The following is a 27,215-nucleotide window of genomic DNA, read 5'->3' on the forward strand; positions in this document are numbered from 1 at the left end:
TTTTTTTTTTTTTTTATTTGTTTCAAATGTGGGTCCCATTGAGTGGGCACCGCACAACAAATCTCCCCCTGCACACTCAAGTGGGGACGTTAGCCATACCAGCTATCTTTCTGCAAGTGACAAGTTTCTCCGTAGGTAAAGCTTTAGTCATCATATCAGCGCCATTATCATCAGTGTGAATCTTTTCAATCTGAAATAACTTCATCTCCAGCGCATCGCGTATCCAATGATACCTCACATCAATGTGCTTTGACCTTGAATGAAAGGTCGAATTCTTGCTGAGATGTATCGCGCTTTGACTATCACATAGCAGAATGTACTTCTCTTGTTCTACACCCAATTCTTGTAGGAATTTCTTCATCCATAAGAGTTCTTTGCTAGCTTCTGTAATGGCGATATATTCCGCCTCAGTGGATGAGAGTGCAACGCATTTTTGCAATTTTGATTGCCAAGAAACTGCTGCTCCTGCAAAAGTCATCAGATATCCAGAAGTTGATTTGCGCGAATCAACATCACCACCCATATCTGCATCTGTGTAACCATCTAACACAGGTCTATTATCACCAAAACATAAGCACATTTTGGAAGTGCCCTTAAGATACCTGAGAATCCACTTCACTGCATTCCAGTGTTCTTTACTTGGATTTGAAAGAAATCGGCTAACAACACCAACAGCATGAGCAATATCTGGTCTTGTGCATACCATGGCGTACATCAAGCTGCCAACGACGGATGCATAAGGAATTTTCTTCAGTTCTTCTTTTTCTTTCTCACTTGAAGGACATTGACTAAGACTTAATTTGAAATGACCTGCAAGCGGAGTAGAAACTGGTTTTGCATTGCTCATATTGAATCTGCTGAGAACTTTCTCGATGTACTTCTCTTGAGACAGCCACAACTTTCTCTTTTTCCTGTCTCTGGAGATCTTCATTCCGAGTATCTGTTTTGCCGATCCCAAATCCTTCATGGCAAAGGATTTTCCAAGTTCCTTTTTCAAGCTCTCAATTTTCTTAGCATCTTGGCCCACAATAAGCATATCATCCACATATAACAAGAGAATAATAAAGTCGCCTTCTATGAACTTTTTCACAAATACACAGTGATCAGAAGTAGTTTTCTCATACCCATGATTTACCATGAAAGAGTCAAACTTTTTGTACCATTGTCTTGGAGCTTGTTTGAGGCCATACAAGCTTTTCTGCAATTTACACACCAAGTGTTCTTTGCCTTTGACTCTGAACCCTTCTGGTTGCTCCATATAAATTTCCTCCTCTAAGTCACCATGGAGGAAAGCGGTCTTTACATCAAGTTGCTCGATCTCCAAATTCAGGCTAGCTGCTAAACCGAGCACAACTCTGATAGAAGACATCTTGACTACGGGTGAGAAAATTTCTTCAAAGTCAACTCCTTTCTTCTGACCGAATCCCTTCACAACCAGTCTCGCCTTGTACCTTGGCTGTGAGTTGTTCTGTTCAGTCTTCAACCTGAACACCCATTTGTTCTTCAATGCTTTCTTACCTTGAGGCAGTTTCACCAACTCATAAGTCTGGTTCTCATGCAAGGACTCCATCTCATCTTGCATGGCTTTCAGCCACTCATTCTTTTTACAATCTTCCATTGCCTCCTGGTAGTTCTCTGGTTCTCCCCCTTGAGTCAACAAGTCATATTCATTAGGAGAATATCTTTGGGAAGGTATCCTGCCTCTCGCAGATCTTCTCAATTGAGGCAGTTCTTCTATTGGAGCTGGTTCAGCATCATTCTGAACAGGTTCATCATCATCTTCTTCATCATTTTGTGGTTCTATATGAGGTTCTGCATCAAGACTAACAGGAAACTCATTGATAGACTTTGGCTTTTCATTTTTCTCAAAGTCTTCAATGGTTTGGTCTTCCAGGAATACTACATCTCTGCTTCTGATGAGCTTCTTTTCAACTGGATCCCATAATCTGTACCCAAAATCATCATTTCCATAACCCAAGAAGATACACTGTTTTGACTTCGAATCAAGCTTGGATCTTTCATCTTTTGGAACATGAGCAAAAGCCCTGCAGCCAAATATTCTAAGATGATCGTAAGAAATATTTTTCCTTGACCACACCTTTTCTGGAACATCTCCTTTGAGGGAGGTTGAAGGTGAAAGGTTGATCAAGTAAACTGCAGTATTCATTGCTTCAGCCCAAAAGGTTTTAGGAAGTTTAGCATGAGAGAGCATGCATCGAACCCTTTCAACAATGGTCCTGTTCATTCTCTCTGCAACTCCATTCTGCTGTGGAGTTTTGGGAACTGTCTTCTGAAGTCTGATGCCGTGTTCTGAGCAATACTTCACAAATGGACCTCTGTACTCACCACCATTATCAGCTCTAACACATTTTAGCTTTCTTCCCGTTTGTCTTTCAACACTGACATGAAAGACTTTAAACATATCCAGCACCTGGTCTTTTGACTTTATTGGGAAAGCCCACACCTTTCTAGAATGGTCATCAATAAAGCTAACATAATATAAGCAGCCACTCAAAGATTTGTCACCCATTGAGCAAACATCAGTGTGTACCAATTCTAGAATACCAGGTTTTCTAGATGGAGAAGGAGATCTTTGAAAGGAAACTCTATGTTGTTTACCAGACAAACAATCAGTGCATATTTTCAGAGGCAAACCTTTCAAAGATAGCATTTTCTTCTTAGTGAGAGTCTCCATTCCTTTTTCACTCAAATGCCCAAGTCGTTTGTGCCATAACTCAGCAGATGAATCTTCAACTGCATTCACTACTCCTGTGCAAACTTTAGCCTGGGTGTAGTAGAGGGAGTTGAACTTTCTTCCTCGACCGAACACCAAGTTGCCTTTGGAAAGCTTCCACGTTCTGTTGACAAACAGATTTGTATAGCCCAATTCATCTAGACAGTGAACTGAGATCAGATTGAAGTTTGCTGTAGGAGTGTATCTCACATCTTCCAACCAGAGATCATATCCAGCATTGGTTTTGATGCATACTGTTCCAATGCCGCAATTTTCCACATATGTGCCATTCAAAGTCTTGACATGGCCGTAATCTCCGAGGGTAAGTGATGAGAAATATTCCTTATTTGAAGAAATATGATAAGAACATGCAGAGTCAATAATCCATAAAGATTGTTGACTAGTGGAACACTCACTAAGACCAGCATGAGAAATCAGCGCACTACCATCACCAAGTGCGTCAGCATCAATAGCTACTGAAGCTACCTCCGTATCGTCTTTTTCTTCATCACTTTCTTTGGCTCGTTCCTTCTTCCACTTTCTACAATGCCTTTGGATGTGACCGGGCTTGCCACAATGATAGCAAGTGACACCTTTTCTTGACTTGGATCTTCTCCGTGAATTGTCACGTTTGTTTGGATTTTGGGGGTATCTTGTTCTGCTTCTCCCCCTCCTTTCTGTAACTGTAACGAGTGCATCTGAGTTGCTACTCGTAGCATTCTCCTTACGTCTGGTTTCTTCATTCAGAATGCTTTCCTTGACTGTGGTTAAGGTCAGATTCCCCTCCGACACATTACTGAGCGTAACAGTCAGTGTCTCCCAACTGTCTGGCAAGGAACTCAATAAGAATAGTGCCTGCACCTGGTCGTCAAACACTATCTTTGACGTCGTCAGTTGGTTCACTATTTCTTGAAATTTGCCCAAGTGATCTGAAGCACTTTCGTCATCTTTGTACTTTAGATTTACAAGCTTTTTAATTAAAAAGGCTTTGTTCTGGGCATTCTTCCGCTCGTACATGTCCTCCAACTTCTTCCAAATTGAATAGGCATCTTTCTCATGAGCGATATGATTTATGACGCTCATTTCAACAGACTGCCTAATAGTTGCGACTGCTTTTCTGTTAATTGACTTCCAATCGCTTTCATTTATTGAAGCTGGCCTGACCCCCTTCAACTCAATCGTTTCAAACAGATCTTTACAGCATAGAAGATCTTCCATTAATATCTTCCATACTGCATAGTTTGATGAGTTGAGTCTAACCATTGTGCCTGTTGTTCTGTCGTCCATTTTTAACTTGTGCAGAATATTATCACCAGCAAAACCGTATACGTGAATAGTAGTATACGTGAATAGTGACCGTATAATTGAATAGTAACAGTATACGTAAACAGTACCTGTATGCGTGAATAGTAACTGTATATGTGAATAGTACTATGCGTGAATAGTGCTGGGCTTATTTGAAACGGACTCAGAAACAGCCAATAGTACTGTTCACCCTCAACTTTGAGTTACTATTTTACTATTCATCACTAAGTCGATTCTGCAACGTCTTTTCGAACGGACTGCACTAATGGACTCGGCGTAATTTTCTCGTCGTCGTGGTATATTTATTTTTAAAATATATCCACGGATCCGGTAAACCTTCGGCTCTGATACCACTTGTTGGGTCCCGGCAATAAGATTACGAGAAAAATAACACAGCGGAAAAATAAAAATATGACACAGATATTTACGTGGTTCACCCTTTAACTGTTAGGGCTACGTCCACGGGACAAAAACCGAATAATTCTTCCACTATTAAAAATAGTAGGCTTACAAAGAGAGTAATACAAAATAGTGGCACTCACACAGTGTTTCCCAAATTATCCTCACTATTCTCTCGACCCGAGTTTTAGAACCCAATTCTAAAACTCAAATTCTCTCAAAAAAAACTCTCTTCGCTCTTTTGGTCTGTGTGTTATGAAGCGTTGTGCCATCTCCTATTTATAGGAGGGATGGACGCGGGATTAGGAGAGGTGGACGCGTTAATTACGCGTCCACCGAAAAACGGATCACCTACCAAGAAGAAAATTCTTATTTCCTTATTTCCATTTTCAACTACGTGTGGGTCCTACCACGTTTTCTTTTTTTTTTTTTTTTTTTTATTTGTTTCAAATGTGGGTCCCATTGAGTGGGCACCGCACAACACTTGTGAATAAAAACAGGGGTCTATTCCAATCCGATGCAGCTCTTCTCGACAATAGTGTTACAAAAGCTTATATCAAGCTTCAGGCAGCCACACAGGGATCCAGTTTCTTCAAAGACTTTGCTGTGTCCATGATCAAAATGGGTCGGGTCGGGGTTCTTACTGGTACTGCAGGCGAAATCATGTTGGGACCGCGTGTACCATCCAACCCCGAATTAGTATGATATTGTCCGCTTTGGGCCAAGCCCTCACGGATTTGTTTTTGGGCACCTCCCAAAAGGCCTCATACTAATGGGTTGGGTTTGAACCATTATATTTTGGTTCCATTTCTCCTTTTTATCCGATGTGGGACTTGGGAGGATATCCCAACAAACCTCCCCTCCAACCAAGGACCACACAAATCGTGACCTCCCCTCCAGGGATAATCTGCCTACCATCTTGTACCGCCGCTACAATTTTGCGGGACACGCCGCCCAACCTCCTTTTGTCGGGAAGACTTTCGACACAAGGCACCACTTGCAGATCTTCTGGTCTTGGTCCTGTTGTTACACCGTCACATCGAGATTTTCTCACACTGCGCAGTCCGCTGTTCACACCCGTTCCGAACCAGGGCTCTGATACCACTTGTTGGGACCGCGTGTACCATCCAACCCCGAATTAGTATGATATTGTCCGCTTTGGGCCAAGCCCTCACGGATTTGTTTTTGGGCACCTCCCAAAAGGCCTCATACTAATGGGTTGGGTTTGAACCATTATATTTTGGTTCCATTTCTCCTTTTTATCCGATGTGGGACTTGGGAGGATATCCCAACAAATCAGGAAAGTCTGCAGCAAGATTAACTAGACAAAGTTTAGCGTAAATAATGGGGAAGAAGAAGAAGAAAAGAATTGTAAGGATGATGTTTGCTAGTAAATTTCTAGCTGCGGTTTCTGTTTCGTATTATTTGTATTTGAATATTTGCAATAATTGTTCGCTTTGAGGTCATAATTTGTAATTTTGATGTGACAGACAGACTGTAAAACATTGCGCAATAAGATCTGCACATACAACTTCATGTAATTACTGAGTTCTTTGTAAGAATAATGAGAACATTTGTATATTTGTTTGAAGTCTTTTAGAATGTTTTTTTTTATATTAAAATAAACACTAACCTAAATATGTAATTTAATTAAAAAGTAGTTATGCTGTTAGCATCATTTAGAAGTGCAACGGTCACCTTGAATCTCAGTTACCATTTTCTTTTATTTTTGGATAATTTATATTTATAGACTGAACAAGGATCTCCATATCTAAGTAGTTGTCTAGTTAGCATCACAAAGAAGCCTGTAAGATTTGTCACTATAAGTACCTTTTAACTAACCAGACAACTTGATTTTATTCTTTTTCTTACTACTTTTAAATCTCATAGAAGGAGAAAGTAACCATGTTAAAGTTTGAATCTTTAATTTTTTATATTACGAGATACTAATTATTTATAATTAATTATTACTAAATTATTATCGTGCTTTCCCTAGTTAGAACCTGAAGGAGTTTCTAATAACTTTTTTACAAGAATGAGCTAATTATGATGGAGAAGTGGCTTAAAATTGTTCCATTGCTTTTGAATAATACGAAGATCATTCTTGATAATGAGCACACAAATGAAGTCAATGAACTTAAAAAAACAATTTTACTAATATTTTCTAAATGATATCATAGCTGTAATATTCATTAAACAACTAAAACACCATAACTGGTGTCCTATGTTTATATGTTGACCAATTGGCGTTTTATGTTTGTCTAAGACATTCTCTTACAATTGGTTTCCCTGTTTTGTAGGCAATGCATATGCTATGGAGAACCTTTTTTAACCAATGGATTGACAATCTGTCTTCGTTATACCCGGTGTACACATGGTCTTATATGCCAACTTAATCAAAAAGAAAACAAAAGTTTCGTGTAGGTATGTGTTTTCCCTTTAATAATTTTTTTTCATCTTTTATCATTTCCAAACAAAGATGGCCCAGACAAATTGGCAAACGGGTGGTGTACATATCATGGGCTTCACCTTGTCCTTTCTCTAAACTGGGACTGGGTTAGGAAGAATTAGAGACTGTAGCCCAACTATTTGTAGATGGGCTTGAAAAATCCGCAGGATAAATGAACTCTTCAACCGATAATTAAGGTATCCTGATTGATTTGTTTCATAATTATTTCTGATTTGAATGGCTTAGTTTAATAATTAATTTTTTAGGGAAAATTCTCTCTGCAATTTCTTTTCGATATGGTTCTATGATACGCAATTGATTATTCCAATTTTGGTCTACTTGCTAATTTAAAGGGTATAAGAACATTTTCAGACCACTTTACTCTGTTTACCTTTATGCATATACTGCCAGTGCCAGCTCTGTTTCTTTAACTTGAGCCAAGAATATTGTTTTTGAACCAGATGAGGCATAAATCTGTATCTAAAGTCTAAACTTATTAAAGAAAAGATCGAAACGACCACAAGGTAACAGATAATAAAATCACTTTCTCTTTGGAATCTATGCTTTTCATGAACTGCAGGGAAGCTTTATACCTTGTTTACCCAGATACATATACATACAGGTATGGCTTAGGTTACCTTTTTTAACAAGATATAATCAACCCACTTGATGCTTAATATTTATTATTATAAATCTGCGAGCAAAAAAATGATTATTTATCTGCAAAACAGAGACTGAAACAAAGCATAATATGAACTAATCGACTAAACAATGAAATTATTCTTTTCTTCGCCATGCAAAACAAGACAACCTACATATTCCTCAACCTTCCCTTTTCTGTTTCGCCCACTGCTTAAAACTAACCCAGCAAACGTTTCTATTCATCAAAATTTCTCTTGAAACTCAGTCCCTGGGTCCATTTTGTTAATGAACACCTCCGAGAGATTACCCGTTAGCTCCGGCTCTCAACCTCCCGCCATCAAGCGCCACCATACCGCCCGCTATTATGCCCACCGGGTCCATGAAAGCCTGACCACCCGTGTCTCCAAGCTTATATGTGCCAGTTTCTTGATCATTCTTTTCGTTGCTGGCATTGTTGCTTTTATTTTATGGCTCAGTTTGCGCCCACATCGCCCCCGGATCCACATCCATAATTTTTCGGTTCCGGCTTTGGGTCAAGGAAACGGGTTTGACAATGCTCAGATAATCTTCAATGTATCGGCCCGGAATTCTAACCAGCATATCGGATTTTATTATGGTAAAGTAGAGGGATCGGTTTATTATAAGGATCAAATGATCGGGTACACGCCGTTATTGGACCCGTTCTATCAAGAGCCCAAGAACACCACAGTTATGACCGGGGTTTTAGGTGGGGCCACCTTAAATTTGAATAGCCAACGTTGGAATGAGTTCCTGAATGATCGGTCGCAAGGGACGGTGATCTTTCGTTTAGATATAACATCAACCATTGAATTTAAAGTGTCCACGTGGCATAGTAAAAATCATCGGATGCATGCCAATTGTAATGTAGGGGTGGGCCCGGATGGATCCATCTTGGCATTGTACCGGGACAAGAGGTGTCCCGTTTATTTCACTTGATTTGTGTTTAGTTTGATGTTTTCAGCCACATGAGATTGATGCATTTTCCTTTTCCTTTTTTTATTTTTTATTTTTTTTATGTTCTTCACAATTCCATTTTATTACTTCAGATGTAATTAATCTGAACTAATTTCTTTATCAATTTGGAAGGTGTTTAATAATAATCCGTTAATTTTAATATAGTTCGGCTTGTTAATAATTCATCTCTTTAAGTTAATAGACACTTCCCGTCATTTTTAATGCAGATTGAATTGCTTTTTATGCTTCTTCTTAACTTTTAAATTTACATATTTTAAATATTCCCAATTGACATTGAAGTTATAAATTTTATTAAATTTTATTAAATTTTGTGGAATTCATTGATTATACCAAACACATCGCATCAAAATTTTCCAAGAGTAACAGTCAATTGATTGATGATTTAAAAGAATAAAAATATTACTCATTGATGATTTAAGTGATGGAGGAAATATTTTTTGGAATAAAGAAGAAAAGAGGATCAAATAGAAGAAGAACTGAACAAAAAGCTCACTTTTAGATAGAAAGAACTAGCTAAGCTATTAAATTCTTAGGCAAGAAGTATCTCTATATTTGGATGAATATGGAAGCCTCGTCAGGCAATATACTTTTAGCTTTCAACTAAGATATATATATGCGTGTTTGTGTGTGGTCATTGAATTTATATGTAGCACTGTTAGAATATTTTTTTATTCAATAAAGATTACTGGTGTGAGTCCATGAATCTTTGTCCATGTCATGAGCTTCCTTTATAAATTGGTGATTACGAAACGTTAGGAATTTCTTAGAGAACATTTCCTGCAAATCAATGGCTCTCAACAAAGACATCAATAACTAAGCTAGATGCCTGTGTCTGGTTTCTTCAAGTTCTTTTGGTGTTAGGTTCTATCTCCTATCTAATATGGCGATGTTTAACTCCTAAAGATCTTCTACACTATTACTGGAGTCTGTATTCCATCCTTATTTCAGAACCACAAAGTTAGTCCAAACGCCTCTATTATCCTCCAACTTGAAATTTTCAACCCTAACAAAGGCTTTGACATCTACTATAATGATATCTATATAGCCTTGCATTACAGGGACTCCATTATTGGTAACAAGTCTCTTCACGGGTTTTATCAGGGCTATAGAGAGAATATCACATGGAAACTGCGAGTTAATCCAGGCCAAAAGTTCTGGTTTTGGAGAGGAACTAGAGGAAGGGCTATGGTTTTCAGAGTTAGTTTAGAAACTCCCGTGAAATTCAATACAAGATTTTCCATACTGAGACTAAACTTCGTCAGATTGATTTGCAGGCCCATATGCCAATTGGTTTTGATGGCAGATATCTGCGGAACATGAATATAAAGCTACAGAAATATCGACAAAGCTAGACGGACGAGAAAGGGAATTAAAATGAATATATATACTGTCAAGTAGTCGAATTTGCTGGGTATGTCCCCACTTCTGTGGAGGTAAGATTGGATATAGTGGAGGTAGGGAAGAGGATTGCTAATCTCATGATGCAAATCCTATCTTATTTATTTTAGGAAGATTCTCTCTTCCTTGATGATTTGTTCATTGTTTTGCTTTTGTTATTAAACCTCTTAGAATCCCACTAGACTGAAACAAAGAAAAGCTACAAATTGTTAAATCCTTTAAATTAGTTTCCTGTATGTACACCTGAAGAAGTAAAAATATTGATCCGAAGCAAAGCATATTGTACTTGAGACTTTGATAACATGCATTAACCTGTGTAGTAATATATTCCCCTTGTAACTTGTCTCCTTCAAGGGAAAGTTTAAAGCTTCTAACCTTTCTTTGCACTCAAAGCACTATTGCATTTCAAGAAAATGGAAGCATACCCATTTTATGCTTACAAAACCTCTCTGAATATATCTCCACAAAGATAATAATAATGCGTGATTCCAAAAACTTTTACTTATGGCTTCTTCAAATTATAGGCCTCTTAGGTCTCCTTGCTCTTTGTTTATGGCTAAGTTTACGTCCAAAAGAACCTACCTTCAGCATCGTTGAGTTCTCTGTTCCTACCCAGGACTCTTCTGCTTCTGAGGAGGATGGCACCCTCAGTTATACCCTTGAAATTAGCAATTCAAACAAGGACTCCAGTATCTACTATGATGATATTTTGTTGATATTCCATTTTGGGGAGGATACGGTTGGAAAGAACAAAATTTCTGCTTTTCATCAAGGAAAGAATAAAAAAGTTAGAGAAATGAACCATGTTGATGCTACTCAGCAGGTACGGCGAGCCCTTCTCAATGCAATTTCTGATGGAAAGGCCGAATTGAAGCTTGATGTATCAACTAAGATTCAGTATAATACTTGGGGTGTCAAGAATAAGCATCACGGAGTCAAGTTGCAAGCTACTGTTCCAGTTGGTTCAGACGGAAGGATACTAGGTAAGAAGAAGAAGATTAAACTACACCACCAATCCAAGAAATGGAAAATAAGGGCTACTAGATTTCTTTGAGTTACTCTACATATTTTATCTTGCTCGTTATCGTGTTTGTTTCAATGGAAGGGTTAAAAAAGATCATGACAAGCCAAAAACAGAATCACGCATTCTGCTGCTTTTCATATTGGCTGTGAAATGGAAGCGTAGGTATTGTATTTTTCAGATTAGAAGGGTGACTCATTCAATTGTGCATTATTGTTCTTGAATATTGAGTTATATTGATTCCAAAGTGTATTAATTCTAAAGAAGTCTCAAATGTGGCATTTTTTTTTTTTTTTCGTTTTAACCATTCGGCCTGTGAAGACTGCTGGTACACTAATCCGATCGCACTGGGTAGACCCACCACTAAATGACTAAATGAAAATAATCCTGTTAAATTTTTTATCATTATACTCCTATTACCTTAGCTGTGATAGATTTGAACTTGGAGTTAGAGATCCTGATAATAATAATACCGCATTGAGCACTTTATTTTATAGTCTTTCTTTGTTGATTAAACGAGAAAAAGTGACTTTTGGACGGAAAACAAAGAATTAGTGATTAGTCTTTCCGTTTCTGCTTTTGAAGACAAGATTAATTGAACCTTTTTCTGAATCAATATATTTCCAGAACGCGACGGGACAGTATTCCACATTTTACACTGTGTTTCCACGTACAGCAACAATAGTTAATTACTCTCAAGTCCAAAGCCCTCACCTTTTGTTTAGATAATACTAAGCCATAGTGGAGAAATAAAGAAAAAGAGGATCCAACAAACATCAAAGGTGGGAGAATGCTTTACAATTATAATTTTTTATTAAAAAATATTGTCGTTGATATCAACATAGATATCTGGTTCATCTTCTAATGATAAAAACAAAAAAACGTGGATATATATTATTATTTCATGTCACGACCAGAGTGTAAAAGACAGCGGTTTGAACCACCTGGGCTACGGCCTAGGGAGGAAGGGGTCAAGGGGTGGCCATGTTCGCTCTAACTTCCCTACACTACACCTTTTCCAAGTCAAAATTATTACCTAATCGTTAATTCTTTGCTTTATAGCCAAAAATACTTCACTGCAAAATTTTCAGTACATTTTCATGTTTCATGATCATGTGGAGACTCACTGTACTTCTCTGCATGCTTAGCTTGCTCAGCAACAGAATAATTGAAGCAACGAAAAATCCAGTTAACGTCACCTGCTTTGGAACTTCTACTTTCACACCAAACAGCACCTACAAAGCCAGTCTTGATCTTGTCTTTTCTTCTCTACTCTCTAATATCACAAGCAAAAACTATTTTTACAAATATAGCGCTGGCCACAGTTCCAACGATGTTGTTTATGGCAGCTTTTTGTGCAGAGGAGACCTCACGACCGGAAAGTGCAAAGCTTGTGTAGATAATGCTACTCAAGATATGACTCGTATTTGCTCAAGTCATAAAGAATCCATAATTTGGTATGACCAGTGTATGGTGCGATATTCCAACAAGAATTTCTTCAACAGAATGGAGCTGGAGCCTCATGTTATTGGGACAAATGCGGAGAACACCCAAGAACCAAATTTTATAGTAAAATTGCAAGATATTATGAATCATCTTGTGTCTGCGATGGTAAGGCACTATCAGTCATCGGCTAAGAAGTTTGCGACGAAGATGGTGAAATATAAACCTTTTCCAATCTACAGCTTAGCAGATTGCACACCAGATATCTCTGCGGTTGATTGTTCCATCTGTTTGAAAAAAGCTATTTCATATCTTCCGAATTGCTGCAGTGAGAAAATTGGCGGCAGGATCTTACTTCCCAGTTGTTCAATTAGATACGAGAATTACCCTTTCTACAGAAGCCAAGAAGGTATGGGCAATATATATTATTTCCTTTTTTATTAATTATATAGCTCCTTGCCTCCTTGGTATATTTTATTCAATTTCCTTAATTTTGGGTGGAAGCAGGTGGCCATGGTCATCATGCTGTTTGGTTGAGAGTAACGGCTGCTGTTGTTTGTTCAGTATTTAACATGGTGGTTTTCTCTATAGTCTTCTGTTTCTTTCGAAGGAAAAGACTGAAGAAACGTAGCAGTAGAATAGATGAATTACTTGGTAATTTATTAAATTGGAAGCAAATATTCAAAATCCTTGTAATTTATCATTTATTTGCAAAACTTAAAGAGGGTTAATATAATGTTTTGAACTGTGTAGATCGAAGTAAATTTTCAAATATAGAATCCTTGCAGTTTAGTTTGAGTACAGTTAAAGCTGCAACAAATAACTTCTCTCCTGATAACAAGCTAGGTGAAGGGGGATTTGGTGCTGTATATAAGGTAGCCTGCAGAATTTTTTTAATTTAAACATGCTAGCCGCAAAATTTCTAATGATACCATATTGAAATGTGCTTTTAGGGTACGCTTCCAAATGGACAGGAAATAGCAGCTAAGAGGCTATCCAAATGCTCTGGCCAAGGTGCAGAAGAATTCAAAAACGAAATTGAATCAGTAACCAAGCTTCAACATAGAAATCTGGTAAGACTGTTAGGACTCTGCTTTGAAGGAGAAGAAAAGATACTTGTCTATGAGTTTGTGCCTAACAGAAGCCTTGACTACATTTTGTTTGGTTAGCCCTTGCTCTTTATTTGATTGATCATTTTATATTTTACCCATACAACTTTATACTCAGACATGAAAATTTTGTATAGATGCTGGAAAGAAAGATCAATTGGATTGGTCAAGACGATACAAGATTATTGTAGGAATTGCTCGAGGCCTTCTATACTTGCACGAAGATTCTCGTCTTAGAATAATACATCGCGATCTCAAAGCCAGTAATGTGTTGTTGGATGGTGATATGAATCCAAGAATTTCAGATTTTGGAACTGCAAGAATTTTTGGTGTAGATCAAATTGAAGGAAGTACAAAAAGAATTGTAGGAACATAGTAAGTTACAACATCCTATTCTTCTTTGTTCAAATTTGACTAGAATTACTGTTTTCTAATTTGGATTGTCATATTGCAGTGGATATATGTCTCCAGAATATGTAACATTCGGAAACTTCTCAGTCAAGTCCGATGTTTTCAGTTTCGGTGTCCTGGTTTTAGAGATCATAAGCAGCAAAAGAAACAGCAGCTCTAAAATAGAATGTGGTCGAGGTCTTCTGGACACGGTAAGTAAAGACAAACTAAAACTGCATTTCTTTCCTAAAACATGTTCTCAATCAAAACTTTGTAGGCATGGAGACAGTGGAGTCAAGGAACACCTGTAGAATTAATGGATCCAGCTCTAAAAGAATCATGTTCTGTAAATGAAGTGATTAGGGGTGTTCATATTGGGCTGTTATGTGTTCAAGAGGATATGGAAGATCGACCTACTATGGCAAGAGTTGTTGCTATGCTTACTAGTGATACTACGAGTCTACCAATGCCTCAGCAACCTGCATTCACCAATTCTAGCGGGATACAATCTCATGCTTCATGTTCTACAAGCTCAAATCAATTGTAATCTGCTAGCTACTAATTAAATCAGAATACTATTTGTTTGACTGAATTGTATCGTATACATAGAGATTACACGTGGCTGTAACACTATTGATATCATTCTGTATAAAATGTGAAGGTTGTAGGATAATTTGAGACTATAGAATCAAATTGCTGTGATGTAATACTTGACATTAGAGTCTCGCAAACGTTCTTATAAACTCTTGAATCACAAGCAACCGACCAAAAAAAGAAAAAAAAAAGTAGTTATAATTTATTAATTTTTATTAATAATAAAGTTTTATTAATGTTAACAATTATCCTTGTATAACGTAAACAATTTTAAAAATCAAGGAAAATGTGCTTTAATTTGAAAAAAATAGTCCAATTTTTTTCCTTTAATTTTTTTTTTTTTTTTGGGGTCTTTTAAACCAAATTTTAGGGATCTTGTTTTTACTTGATGGACGCTGATTAATTAAAAAGATGCTCATTAGAAGGTGGCAAAGAAATTGCAGTTACGACTGAAGTCTCCTCACTCTTGTATGTTGTCATCTTTTTTTCCTTTTTTTCTGATTTCAGGGAAATAAAATAACCATTAGTAGAGACTAATTATATTATTAAGTAATTGATAATATATTGCAGGCATGGAAGATTTGGCCGAAAGACTGAAGGTAAAGGAATGCGAACACATGAGAAGTCAAATGTGGCGGCGCCTGAGGTGCTGAAGCGCAGACATATTGCATTGTTGCGTGTGAAGAAACGTCACAGCTCAGAGACCCACTACGTCATCCATTGTCGTGAATCTTTGTGATGTTGGGAAGCAGTAGAACTACGCTTCCTCAACCTACACAAACTCTATTTTATTTCTGTTGCAGGATCAGCTCAATCTTTCAATCCTAAAGTCTGTTCTTACAAAATCGGGTAATTCTCTTTCAAATGTATCCCCTATTTGATTCTTTTTAACACTTCTAAAATAAAATTAATTAAAGTTTCTCCATGACACACTAAAATATGTTTAGAAAAGCAGAATCAAATCCAAAAAAATAAGCTCAGTCTTATGATTCTTATGCGGATGATGCCAATTTATGGACGAGAAAATTTATATTGCAAGCAACTTTAGCAGAAACTTACTCTTTATTGTCATCACAGATTACATGCCAAATGTGTTAAAACACTTTATCCTATAACCAACCCTATGGAGACGCCTTCTTTGAAATCCGGCAATGGTTAACAACTTGTCTCCGCCATTCATAAATTGGAACCTGCCAAGCAAACAAGGATTAAATTTTATAGATCAATTGGGCATCTGTTATACCAAGTATGAATTAAGACCAAGAAATTTGGCTGACACTTTTTTTCTCTGATCTCTGCACATTAGTATCGAATTAAGAAAGATCACAAGAATGAATCTTACAGCAGGAAAGCCACCATAATCGCCTGGCTCTTTTATATCCTTGGTGACACAACTATTAGCTGCCAGCCGGACCTACAATTTACCAAATCAAATAGCTAAGGACCTATACAGCTATACCATACTTTATGTTGCTCTTGCTAGTTCAGAGAAGGTGCGTGATTCAACTTCATCATAATGCTGCCTACTCTTAGTTAAGTAAAGAAACACATTTGCAGACAAAGAAATTGTGTATACCAAAATATTGCCACTTCATATGAAAAGCAGAAAAGCATCGAGACAATTGCCTTAGTTGGACACAGTGAGTTGAAAAATATTCTGATGCATGATTCAACTTTGAAATATTGGAAGGAGGACACAAGATATAAATGAAATAAAAATAAATAAATAAGGTTTCTTAGCAACTTGACGAAAAACTGTTTGGTATGGTTTTTGTCTTTCAATGGTCAAAGAAAAATGTATTATCAAAATATACTTATATTTTTGTTATTTAACAGCTTAAACCAGAAAAACAAGTCGTTACATGGGAAAACCACAAAAATTAGTTTTTGCTTGTTTTTTCCATTTTTCTTAATTACAACCTTTTTCCTATAGAAAAAAAGAAAACAAAAATTGATAGTAAACACGTAATTGGTTGATTGTTGCTTGTTCAATTCCAAGCAGATAACCAATTAAATACCTTTGAAGCGATAGATACATGATCACGAACTGCTACTCTTCCCCCGAAAGTAACATAATCTCCTATCCTAAACAAGAAAAAACAAGAAAAAAGAATAATATAAATTAGCATTACCTGTAAAAGCTTCACCAATCTACAAACATAACTTTAAGCACATAATTGTTATATCTAAAAGGATCCCAAAAGAAATAGCAAGAAAAAAATATGATTTAGCAGTGACATACGTCACTGAACCTGCTATTCCAACTTGTCCACAGAGTAGGCAACTCTTTCCAATGACACAATTATGACCAATCTGCATGGCCAAGCAGAGGCAATCATACATCATAAAATAAGTTTACCACTCAACAAACAATGCAAAGGAAAGAAAACTCACTTGGACTAAATTGTCTATCTTTGTATAATCACCAATAACTGTATCTCTCCAACTGCATAACCAAAAAGATCACATACTTAGTGCCTGAAATTTGACTGCCTCAAAGTGCCACTGCCAACTAATTCACTCTTTAGCATGTACATATGACCAAAAACTAGCAGCAACACAAACCAAACACACCTCACCTGCCTCTATCAATGCATGTATTTGCCCCAATCTCTACATGATTTCCTATTTTAGCATTCAGCAGCTGCATAAAGGACATAAGAAGGTATCTTAGCCCAGATTTGAAACAACTATATAACTGAAGCATTATTGGTGGCTCTAAATGAGACAAGGAACGAGAAAAACATTGCCGTTCAAATTTTGATCGGAAGGAACTGATGCAGTAGAAACAATTTCAAGTTTCAACTTAGCAATTTCTTAAAAGTTAAAATCATAATTCTGCGCCTGGGAGTTCAACACAGAAACCCCCCAAAATGTGTATCTTTTACATGTGTGCATCACAAAGTATCATCCATCCTTCACTGTAAATGGTTCTTCAGATGTGCATGTGTGCACGCAAAAGAAGGAACTAAATGAATTCAATATGGCTCAAAAAGTAAAATATCACCAACTTGAGGCTTCTTCACCATGCTTCCCTGCTCATCGACAAAAAATCCAAATCCTGTATGGGAAAAGCACAGGAACTATTTAAGGAAAAAAAGGGTGCAACTATACATATTTTTTGAGAGGAGAAAAATAAGGCAATAATATTTCACAGATCCATAAAATTAAAGAGCATTATCAACTGAACACAACATGTCAGAATTTTGAACATTTGGTTGCTTAATTTGATTAGTTGATAGAAAAGAAAATTGAAGTTAAAGATAGTCCAGCCTTACCATCTTGACCAATGCAAACTCCATTGTGGATTACACATAAATCACCTATAATGCAATTGCTAAGTGAAACATTATACCTGCAAAAAACACTACCTATTTTCGTAAAACGAAAAATGGTAATGCAAATAAGTATTGCAATGATTTCAGAGACCTCTTTACACGTAAAGAAGATGGTATACCCTATACTTGTGGACTGACCGACAGTAACAGCATGTCCTATAACAGTCCCTGATCCAACATGAACATTCGCAGCTAGTACAGCTTTGGAATGAACTATTGCACCGACTTCGATCAGCGCTGTTTCGTCGATACAAGCTGATTTATGGAAAATTCCACCTCCATTACGCCATTCTGAAAATTCTCGATGATTTATTCCACCACCATCCGCTAATCTTAGAATCATGCACAGCAAGAGAGCTTAGAAATTTGATTGCAGCAAGCGAGCAAGCGTTAATGTATAATAATCTCAGACGCGTTTTGACAAACATGTAATCTGCAAGAAGTTACGACATAAGCAGATAAATAAGACTACAGTTACCGACTTACCAATTTGACTGACCGAAGGGGTTGAATAACGGTAACGGGTAGCGCCAGAAAGTACGCGAAAATCGCGAAGATGGGTAATGAAAGTGGAGTTGCTGATACAGTGTAATCTGTTGACAGACATAGCCATTCGACAACAGATCAGCAATTTAGCGGTAGCTGAACCTGTTTGCAGTTTCCACCATTTTGGATTCCAAAATTAAAGTACAATGATATTCTGGGCGCCGAGACAGGTAGACAAGGCTTGGCCCTGGAATGTACAACTAGAACTAGAAGGCCTAGGCCCGACGTAGGTTTGGATCTCTTTGCCCTTTACTTTAACACGTCTTCCAGTTTTTAGCAAAATTTTAAGATTTATTTATTTTTTTTTTTTTTTTTGTTTTTTTGAGAAAACTGAGGAGTTATTTTTATATATGGTACTAATATGTGAAAGAGTATTCTTTCTATATGAGTAACTTAAGGTGTGCATGTTTGAAATATTTACTTTCTGTTTTTCAATTTCATGCAATGGATATCTTTATTGAAATAAAAATAGAATAAAAAAAAAAAAAGCGAATATAAGTATTTAGATTTAAAAAAAAAAAAAATGAAACACGAGTTATACATTTCTGGGATAACGCATGTTAATAAATTATTAAAAAAAAAAAGTAAGGGAAACTTAAGAAAAATTTCTATGTACTTTAGTATGTCTCTTATAATTTAAAATTATATGTGTTATGCTAATAATTGACTTAGGTTCTGTTCGACATTAGTATCTGGAATAGCGTTTAATATTTTAATTAATTTAAAATATTATTTTAATTAATTATGGCTTTCATTAATATAACATTATAATTTTTTTATAAACAGCTAAGATTACGGAACATGGCTAATCATAGATGGAAGAAGGAATAAAATATTCTTATTTTTGGAGGTTTTTGGAGCAATAATTATATAGTTATGTAACTGAATAAAACAACAAAGGTTATTCATTATTAAAAAAGAAATATAAAAATCAACAAGGTGACTTCAATGCATACGCTGCATAGTAAGTCTTCGAGGCAATGTAGAATAAAGAAATCTAATAGGCATGCAGCTGTGGAAATTGGAATTTTCAATAACAATAGTTTTGACTTATAAGTTTATGGTACTGGTCTAGGCTGCGTGGAAGTAGACACTGCTTTTCAGTTACGTCCCCATCCAGTATCCATTGATTAATTATTCGTTTTTGGTTCTACGTCCAGTTGAATTTTTCAACTTTCCAATGGCTCCTTCGTCACGTCAGGTGAACCTTTTTTTCTTTCGACTTCTGCAGATGGAAAATTCGCTTGACTTACTTCGTTGACCTGAGGACTCTCCTGTGCTTAAGGCCTGAATTTGCATTTGTGCTCTCTGAACCTGACTCAATATCAAACAGAAAGCGCTCATGCTTACCACAAATTAATAATGGTATACAGATCTTGATTAAAATTTCCAGAATAAAGGGAAAAATTAGCAAATAGGTTTGGTCGAGCAAAAGAATTTGATCCGCTAAATGAACCCTCATAAATATTTCATAATCCTGCACTTCTTTATTGTCCTACCCATTACCATAGAAGCACTGACACAACCCAATTATCTCAATCATGTTTGCTCAAATACAACCACTTTCACCAGAAACAGCGCCTACAATGCCAGCCTTAATTCCCTCCTCTCTCTTCTTTCGTTGAATGCAAACCGCCAAAGTGGGTTCTACGACACCGCTTCTGGGGAGGAGCCGGATGCTGTCTTTGGCCTCTTTCTATGCGCCGGTGACATTAGCTCCAACATCTGCCAAAATTGTGTCAGATTTGCTACCAAGGACATCATCCAGCGTTGTCCGACTGAAAAGACGGCCATAGTATGGTACGATGAGTGCTTCCTGCGTTATTCGAGCCAGCCCATAATAAATATCAGGACACAGGAGCCTTCTATAATTATGCGGAATATACAAAACGTCACAGATGAAGAACTTTTTAACGAACTTCTTGTCACCACAATGAAAGAGACAGCAGATCAGGCAGCGAATGTTCCGTCAGGTGCTAAAAAGTTTGCTGTGAAAGAAGCAAATGTTACCGGATTTCAAAGCCTGTACACTCTAGCGCAGTGCACATCGGACCTGTCTGCTTCTGATTGTAATATTTGTTTTACGAATGCTGTCTCATCTCTTCCTCTTGGAAGGCGAGGAAGAGTTTTGACTCCAAGCTGTTATATTCGGTATGAGCTCTACCCGTTTTATAATGAAACCGGATTTCAACCTGAAGTTTCTCCATCTAAGACTGTGGTCATGGGATCGTCATTTTCCCTTGTCGTTTCATATCCTTCTCCTCCTCCTTCTCCATCTAAAGCTACGAATATGGCCGTGGGATCCATTGTCGTTTCACAACCTCGTCCTTCTCCTTCTCCGTCTCCATCTACGACTGTGGCCGTGGGATCGTCATCTTCCATTGTCGTTCCATCTCTTTCTGTTCCTCCTTCTCCATCTAAAGCTACGAATATGGGCGTGGTACCCATTGTCGTTTCACAAAGTCCTCCTCCTCCTTCTCCATCTCCATCTACGATTGTGGCCGTGGGATCGTCATCTTCCATTGTCGTTCCATCTCTTTCTCTTCCTCCTTCTCCATCTAAAGCTACGAATATGGACGTGGTACCCATTGTCGTTTCACAAAGTCCTCCTCCTCCTTCTCCATCTCCATCTACGATTGTGGCCGTGGGATCGTCATCTTCCATTGTCGCTCCATCTCCTTCTCCTCCTCCTTCTCCATCTCCATCTACGACTGTGGCCGTGGGATCGGCATCTTCCATTGTCGCTCCATCTCCTTCTCCTCCTCCTCCTCCATCTCCATCTCCAGCTCCAGCGAAGAGAGCTGAAGGTAAAGTTGAGAAATGAAGGGGAAGTGGAGCAATCAAGAATTCAATATTAATCATCATCCTTATCTTAATTTAGTTTCTGTATCTTAAATTAATTATTTCCATTACAAGCAAAATGTTTTCACTTCAGGAGGAAGAAAAGAAACCAAATCAACGCAGACTAAAGTCATTGCAAGTGTTTCTGCAGCTATTGTAGGGTTACTGATGATCGGTTCCTCCATTTACGTTATATGGAGAAAGAAGATTCTTAAAAGGAGTAATGTGAATTCTTGCTATATATTATGATTTTATATTTTCTTATATCACCTTCGTTTTAATACTAATAAAACTATATCCACTACAAAAAAAACGCTAAATTGCGACCGATTTTTGCGACCGACAAATATCGGTCGCAAATTTGCGACAGATTTACTACAGAAGAAAAAACCGTCGCAAATTTTAGCGCTAAAAATTCCCGCGATCTTGTTTCTCAGTTTGTGACCGAGTTGCGACGGATTTGCGACCGATTTTGCGACCTATTTTGCGGCTAAGGTTTATCGGTCGCAAAATTTAGCGGTTCAAAATTTGGAATGATTTTTGCGACCGATGTGCGACTTATTTGAGACCGATTTTTTGCGACCGATTTATTTGGTCGCAAATCGGTCGCAAATTGGACTGCATGTAAAACGACGTCGCAGGTTTAAAAATTGCGACCGATTTGCGACCGACTTGTCGGTCGCAATTATTAGGGCTTTAAACGCCAGACGCCCTCCTCCTTCTTTCTTCTTCTTTCTTTCTTCTCCTCTCCTCCTCTCCTCTCCTCTGTTCGCAGGCCGCTCCAGCCCCTCCTGACGCCACTCCAGCCCGCCTGACGCCGCTGCCGCCCCTCCTGACGCCGTTCCAGCCCCTCCGGTTGCTCCACCCGTCTTCTTGGACATTTTTCCAGGTATTTTGCGATTTTTTGATTTTTTTTTTCATTTTTTTTATTTTTTTTATTTGCGATTTATGTGTATTTGGGCATAATTATTTGTCTATAAATACTTTGTTTGAACCTAAATTTAGGGTGAGTAAACTTGCAAAAAAAAAAAATGATAAAACTGCACTGAACCGATGTAGTTTGATTTTTCAGTCTTTGGTTTCGATACATTTTCTTTTTAATTTGAAGAAAATTTTAGTTTTTCAATTTGGTTTGATTTAGAAAAAAAAAATGATTAATTAACTGAAGGCATACAACAACTATCCTTTTGTCCTTGAATTTGGTCCTTTCTTGATTTATTCCACCAGCAGGTCGATCGTTTCAGCTTGTTGAAATTAAGTGATTATTGAGGAGCCAAACTGAACTAAAATGATTATTGAAATTAAGTGAAAAATCTGGCACCTATAGATGCAATTTTCCTGGATTAGTGTACTCAAGCAATTAACTATCCTTTTAATTTGAACTTAGATTGTCAGATTTTGGTAAATATTAAGATGAAAAAAAGAGACTGGATATTCTGATAATTGAACCAAATTGAACCAAAAAATGCAATCGGTTTGGCCCAGTTTTTATTCCAAAACGGTTTAAATCAATTATAGAAAATATATACTTCAATTAATCTGCTAACAAATGGTTAAATGCTAATAATAATTGTCCAGCGAATCTAAAAATTGTAATTAGTGGGAACAATATATACATAAAAATAATAATTCATTAATAGTGTAAAAAATAAAATTTATTAGAGTAAATATAAATTAAAATAATTATATGCAAAATTAAACGTAAGAAATCATAAATTAAATTGTAAAAACAAGTAAGGGCAAGTCACTTTACTTTGTAAAAATATGTAAAAATCATTATCCCATTGTAAATTTACTCATACTCAATTATTATAATCATAACCCCGATTAAAATAATTAATATATTAGCAACTTTCAATAGAAAAAAAAAAACATATCAAAATACACCATACCTAATAGTAATAAGCTTAAAAATCTCACTTTTACCATGTGTCATAAGAAATCGAATATAATCTAATGTTATGAAATTCATTTAAATCTAACGAACTTAAAAAAATTTTGAATCGAAATAAAAATCGCATAAATAAATGTAATATATTAATTAATTAAAACTTTAAAATAAATCTAATACCCAAATACATATCTAATAAATGAATGTAATACTAAATGATACCATTGAAGAACACATATCCAAACACCTAATAATAATAGGGCTTAAAATCTAAAAATCTCATTTTTGACCTTTTTGGAACAAAATGAATTTTTACTTTTGATATTGCTAAAATTCAATTTGGATTATTGTTCCTATAATGCATTTCTATTCTTGTATAAACTAACATATATATATATATATATAGGATAACTAAATATTATAACTACATAGTAATAAATAAAAAAATGATAATATTAATTTATATGTAATTTTGATTTTCAAATAAGACATAAACATGATAGTTTGAATTTTTTTTAATAATAATTATGTTATGATACATGTAATTGAAATTACTCTTTTTTTATAATTATGAAATAATGTATTTTTTTTTATTATTGTTGTTATTATTCATAAAAATTTAATTTTTTTTTGATGAATGATGCGTTTGGTTTGGTTGGAGGCCTAGTAGTGGTCATTTTGCTTTTGAAGAATGTTGGTATGATATAGGAGTGTTTATTGAAGTGTTTTTATATTTGAGATTTTATTGAGTTGTGCCGAAATGCTGCCGAATTTTTTTCAAAAAAATTCAATATGTGGAATCGTACACTTACCTTTATTAGGGTAAAGGTAATAAATGAACTTAGTGAATAAATGAACTTAGTGATTTTACATTTATATATAGGTACCCTTATTATAGAAATAACCTTAGTTAGTTATAAGCTAAGCGTAAATTGAACATTACATTAGTGGCATGTTTTACTGTTGGTTTAGACTAATGCAATTACATATAATTTACCCTTCATAAACAAATTGTTAATTAGGTAAAAAAAAATGCGAAATAATCGAGATTGGATGTACTGGAGGTTCGAGGTCAATGGGATATTAAGACAAGAGTTCCTGCAAGGATTGGAGGCGTTTATACAGTTTGCAGTTGGTAATCCCAGTTTTATGGATGGTAATAAGTTGAGGTGTCCATGTAATCACAAGAAGTGTCGAAATCGAGCCTTCTTAGACATCGATACAGTGAAACTTCATTTGTGCAAAAATGGGTTTGTGGAAAATTATTACGAATGGATACATCATGGTGAAGCCCGAGTTGCCAGTGGGTCAGGCCACTTCATTCCGGTAAGTTTAGAAGTTCAGCCTTATCAGTTTCTGTACGGTAATCAATGCAATGATATGGTGTTCGATGCGAGTAGAGTAGAATATGATTGGGATAATATGGAGGAATCGCCAAATGTAGCAGCACAACAATTGTTTGACATGTTAAGTGCAGCTAACAGTGAACTGTGGCCTGGATGCAAGAATCATTCAGTTCTGTCTGTTGTTGCACGATTACTTCACATGAAAGCGGAGCACCATTTTTCAGAAAGGTGTTACGATGATTTTGTACAGTTAGCAAAGGAAATGTTGCCTGAAGGCCATTCAATGGTTGATAATTTTTATCGGACAAAAAAATTAGTTCGGGGATTGGGACTACCGGTAGAAAAGATTGATTGCTGTCGTAATAATTGTATGATATTCTGGGGTGTTGACTCGGAATATATATGTGTGTAATAATTTTTACATTGTTCTTGAATTGCGTGTGTGATATATATGTGTATATATGTCAATTTTCACAGGTGCGGAAAAATTTTGGTTTTATAATAATATTTAATTTTTTTTTTATTTTTTTTTAAATTTGCGACCGATTTGCGACCGATTTGATACCGAAACTTACAATTTTAAATTAACATTTTGCGACCGATTTGCGACCGATTAAAAATATTTGCGACCGTTTTTCCTGCGACCAAATTAGCGACTGAATTTCAAATTAAACCACGACCAAAAATTGCGACCGATTATTCCAGTTTTGCGACCGATATAATCGGTCGCAAAATAGTGACCGATGGTATAATCGGTCGCTATTATTTTTTGCGACCAGGTATTTTGCGACCGACATATTTCGGTCGCAGATCGGTCGCAAAGTACAATTTGCGACCGATGTTAGCCATTTTGCGACCGATTTATCGGTCGCAAAATGACGTTTTTTTTGTAGTGATCTAGTAGTGAAAGAAACAAGCCAAAAGGTTCAATTATTTGACTTGGGAAGAGGAACAATAGGAGATGGCCAGTCAATCACAGATATTCAAGGAGAGATGCAATTGAACTCCCAGGATTGTCCTTTAATCCCATTTGATACAGTTAGTCAAGCCACGATGCACTTTTCTGATGAAACTAAACTTGGAGAAGGCGGGTTTGGCCCAGTATACAAGGTAATGCTTTCGATAAATAGCTGACAGAAGAGAAATGATAATTTCCATGTTAATTGTACTTTGAAAGATGCTTATATATGCAGGGTACATTAGTAAATGGCAAAGAAGTTGCAGTTAAGAGGCTCTCAAGAACTTCTGCTCAAGGACTACAAGAATTCATGAATGAAGTAACTTTAATTGCCAAACTTCAACATAGAAACCTTGTCAGACTTCTATGTTGTTGCCTAGAAAATAATGAGAAGTTACTTGTCTACGAGTACATGCCAAACAAAAGTCTCGATGTCTTTCTTTTTGGTCATATTCTTAAACTCCAAAAATAGCACCTGTTATCACACTAGAAATGAAAGGCACAAAATGTAAAAACTGATTTGAAACTTTTACGGGTGCTTCACAGATTCAAAGATGGGTAAGCATCTTGATTGGAGAAAACGCCTTAGCATCATCAATGGGGTTGCTCGGGGTCTCTTGTATCTGCATGAAGATTCTCGACTTAGAATTATTCACAGGGATTTAAAAGCTAGTAATGTTCTGCTCGATTATGAAATGAACCCCAAGATATCAGACTTTGGAATGGCAAGGATTTGTGGAGGAAATGAAAAGAATTCCACAAATCGAATTGTTGGAACATAGTAAGTACGAAGATCAATTCCCATAAACACACTTTCAGTATATAAATATTCTAAATGATGCATAAAATCGTATCAAATTTTAGCATCTAGCTAACCTTATTTGGTCTTCCCATGAATTCAATTAGTGGATACATGTCTCCAGAGTATGCTATGGAAGGACTATTTTCTGTAAAATCAGATGTTTTCAGTTTTGGAGTTCTGCTCTTGGAAATGATTAGCGGCAAAAGGAACGGGGGGTTTTATCTTTCAGAACAGGGAGAAAGCCTCCTCACTTTTGTAAGTTTCGTTGTCCAATATTTGTCATGAAGTGAAGAATACTAGCAATTGGCTAATATTAATTTTTTTTTCCCACAACATTTCAGGCATGGAAGCTGTGGTCTAAAGGCCAAGGGTTGGAATTGATGGATACATCACTTCTGGAGTCTAGTGTGGCTGCTGAGGTCCTGAAGTGTATCCACATTGGATTATTGTGTGTGCAAGACGACCCAACGCAGAGACCGACTATGTCATCTGTGGTCGTTATGTTGGCAAGTGATACCATAACGCTTCCTCAACCAAGAGAACCTGCATTTTCTGTTCAACAATTTTTAGCAAGATCAGCTCCATTCTCAAGTCCCAAAACTTGTTCTGTTAATGAGGTAACTATTTCAAATGTATCACCACGTTGATTGCCATGTTACTCTTTTCATAAAACTCATACACATTCAAGGCTTGATTCATTCCGGTAAATCTTTTACATAGAAACTCGCCGCAAATGTTCAAAATTGAACCTTTGCATTATATTTTCACGGAAACTGTCCATAATGTACATCTTTTACAAATGTACTTCACGGAGACTGAATCAATCTTTCACTCCAAGTGGCTCTGCGTGAAAGACAGAAACGACGTAATGAACTTGATATGGTTAAAGAACAAAATAACCTCTGACGCATTTTAACGAACATATATTCTGCGATATTCTACGTGAGAGCGAGTACATACTGAAAATAAATGTTACAGGCTCATCGATTTGAAGAAATTGGGCAACGGTAATG

The 27,215-nt window shown here is 36.5% G+C and overlaps 6 protein-coding genes and 1 pseudogene across 7 annotated transcripts in view; 6 read left to right on the forward strand and 1 right to left on the reverse strand.

The window, feature by feature from the left end:
- The window catches only part of LOC105649394 (peroxidase 27), a 7,346-nt gene extending 1,583 nt beyond the window's left edge, over nucleotides 1-5,763 (forward strand). Inside the window, exons 5-6 of the mRNA XM_037640608.1 lie at nucleotides 4,939-5,103; nucleotides 5,739-5,763. Coding sequence (XP_037496536.1) covers nucleotides 4,939-5,103; nucleotides 5,739-5,763 — 190 coding nt within the window. The remainder of the gene's footprint in view (nucleotides 1-4,938; nucleotides 5,104-5,738) is intronic.
- A 1,793-nt stretch (nucleotides 5,764-7,556) lies between these two features.
- On the forward strand, nucleotides 7,557-8,668 carry LOC105649395 (protein NDR1). The gene has a single exon (XM_012236028.4). The coding sequence runs from the start codon at nucleotides 7,815-7,817 to the stop codon at nucleotides 8,484-8,486; it is 672 nt and encodes a 223-aa protein (XP_012091418.1). The 5' UTR covers nucleotides 7,557-7,814; the 3' UTR covers nucleotides 8,487-8,668.
- Nucleotides 8,669-9,138: 470 nt separating this feature from the next.
- On the forward strand, nucleotides 9,139-9,877 carry LOC149492284 (protein NDR1-like; annotated as a pseudogene).
- A 524-nt stretch (nucleotides 9,878-10,401) lies between these two features.
- Nucleotides 10,402-11,200, forward strand: LOC105650104 (protein NDR1). Its single transcript, XM_037640586.2, has one exon. The coding sequence runs from the start codon at nucleotides 10,402-10,404 to the stop codon at nucleotides 10,975-10,977; it is 576 nt and encodes a 191-aa protein (XP_037496514.1). The 3' UTR covers nucleotides 10,978-11,200.
- A 595-nt stretch (nucleotides 11,201-11,795) lies between these two features.
- Nucleotides 11,796-14,579, forward strand: LOC105650106 (cysteine-rich receptor-like protein kinase 25). The gene is made up of 7 exons (XM_020685505.3): nucleotides 11,796-12,796; nucleotides 12,895-13,041; nucleotides 13,141-13,262; nucleotides 13,341-13,551; nucleotides 13,634-13,871; nucleotides 13,951-14,098; nucleotides 14,164-14,579. The coding sequence occupies exons 1-7, from the start codon at nucleotides 12,052-12,054 to the stop codon at nucleotides 14,431-14,433; spliced, it is 1,881 nt and encodes a 626-aa protein (XP_020541164.1). The 5' UTR covers nucleotides 11,796-12,051; the 3' UTR covers nucleotides 14,434-14,579.
- An 858-nt stretch (nucleotides 14,580-15,437) lies between these two features.
- LOC105649396 (putative UDP-3-O-acylglucosamine N-acyltransferase 2, mitochondrial) lies at nucleotides 15,438-18,583 on the reverse strand. Its single transcript, XM_012236029.4, has 10 exons — nucleotides 18,305-18,583; nucleotides 17,938-18,145; nucleotides 17,759-17,835; nucleotides 17,492-17,541; nucleotides 17,060-17,124; nucleotides 16,875-16,926; nucleotides 16,723-16,793; nucleotides 16,499-16,565; nucleotides 15,823-15,894; nucleotides 15,438-15,670 (listed from the first exon to the last, which is right to left on the reverse strand). The coding sequence occupies exons 1-10, from the start codon at nucleotides 18,429-18,431 to the stop codon at nucleotides 15,602-15,604; spliced, it is 858 nt and encodes a 285-aa protein (XP_012091419.1). The 5' UTR covers nucleotides 18,432-18,583; the 3' UTR covers nucleotides 15,438-15,601.
- Nucleotides 18,584-19,484: 901 nt separating this feature from the next.
- Nucleotides 19,485-26,975, forward strand: LOC110011069 (cysteine-rich receptor-like protein kinase 15). Of its 2 annotated transcripts, none has more exons than XM_089716134.1 (7): nucleotides 19,485-20,734; nucleotides 21,307-21,425; nucleotides 25,347-25,552; nucleotides 25,636-25,846; nucleotides 25,947-26,181; nucleotides 26,307-26,457; nucleotides 26,544-26,975. In XM_089716134.1, exons 1-7 carry the CDS (start codon nucleotides 19,815-19,817, stop codon nucleotides 26,847-26,849), a joined length of 2,148 nt encoding a protein of 715 aa, XP_089572260.1. In that variant the 5' UTR covers nucleotides 19,485-19,814; the 3' UTR covers nucleotides 26,850-26,975. The 2 variants fall into 2 exon arrangements, with proteins under 2 accessions (XP_089572260.1, XP_089572259.1); XM_089716133.1 differs by having other exon boundaries at nucleotides 19,794-20,665; nucleotides 21,295-21,425.
- Nucleotides 26,976-27,215: the final 240 nt, after the last annotated feature.

The sequence above is a fragment of the Jatropha curcas genome, chromosome 11 (genome assembly GCF_041381405.1).
Source record: "Jatropha curcas cultivar XTBG-Jc1 chromosome 11, XTBG_Jcur_1.0, whole genome shotgun sequence".
Taxonomy (NCBI): domain Eukaryota; kingdom Viridiplantae; phylum Streptophyta; class Magnoliopsida; order Malpighiales; family Euphorbiaceae; genus Jatropha; species Jatropha curcas.

Coding starts and splice junctions, on each gene's coding strand:
- LOC105649395 (XM_012236028.4), top strand. CDS start 7,815: ATGAACACCTCCGAGAGATTACCCGTTAGCTCCGGCTCTCAACCTCCC.
- LOC105649396 (XM_012236029.4), bottom strand. CDS start 18,431: ATGGCTATGTCTGTCAACAGATTACACTGTATCAGCAACTCCACTTTC. Junction 17,125..17,491: donor GCATGGTGAAGAAGCCTCAA/GTTGGTGATATT, acceptor TCCTTTATGCAG/CTGCTGAATGCTAAAATAGG. Junction 16,794..16,874: donor AGATAGACAATTTAGTCCAA/GTGAGTTTTCTT, acceptor TTGGCCATGCAG/ATTGGTCATAATTGTGTCAT.
- LOC105650104 (XM_037640586.2), top strand. CDS start 10,402: ATGCGTGATTCCAAAAACTTTTACTTATGGCTTCTTCAAATTATAGGC.
- LOC105650106 (XM_020685505.3), top strand. CDS start 12,052: ATGATCATGTGGAGACTCACTGTACTTCTCTGCATGCTTAGCTTGCTC. Junction 13,042..13,140: donor TAGAATAGATGAATTACTTG/GTAATTTATTAA, acceptor TGAACTGTGTAG/ATCGAAGTAAATTTTCAAAT. Junction 13,552..13,633: donor CCTTGACTACATTTTGTTTG/GTTAGCCCTTGC, acceptor AATTTTGTATAG/ATGCTGGAAAGAAAGATCAA.
- LOC110011069 (XM_089716134.1), top strand. CDS start 19,815: ATGAACCCTCATAAATATTTCATAATCCTGCACTTCTTTATTGTCCTA. Junction 21,426..25,346: donor AAAGAAGATTCTTAAAAGGA/GTAATGTGAATT, acceptor GTGATCTAGTAG/TGAAAGAAACAAGCCAAAAG. Junction 25,553..25,635: donor GGTTTGGCCCAGTATACAAG/GTAATGCTTTCG, acceptor TTATATATGCAG/GGTACATTAGTAAATGGCAA.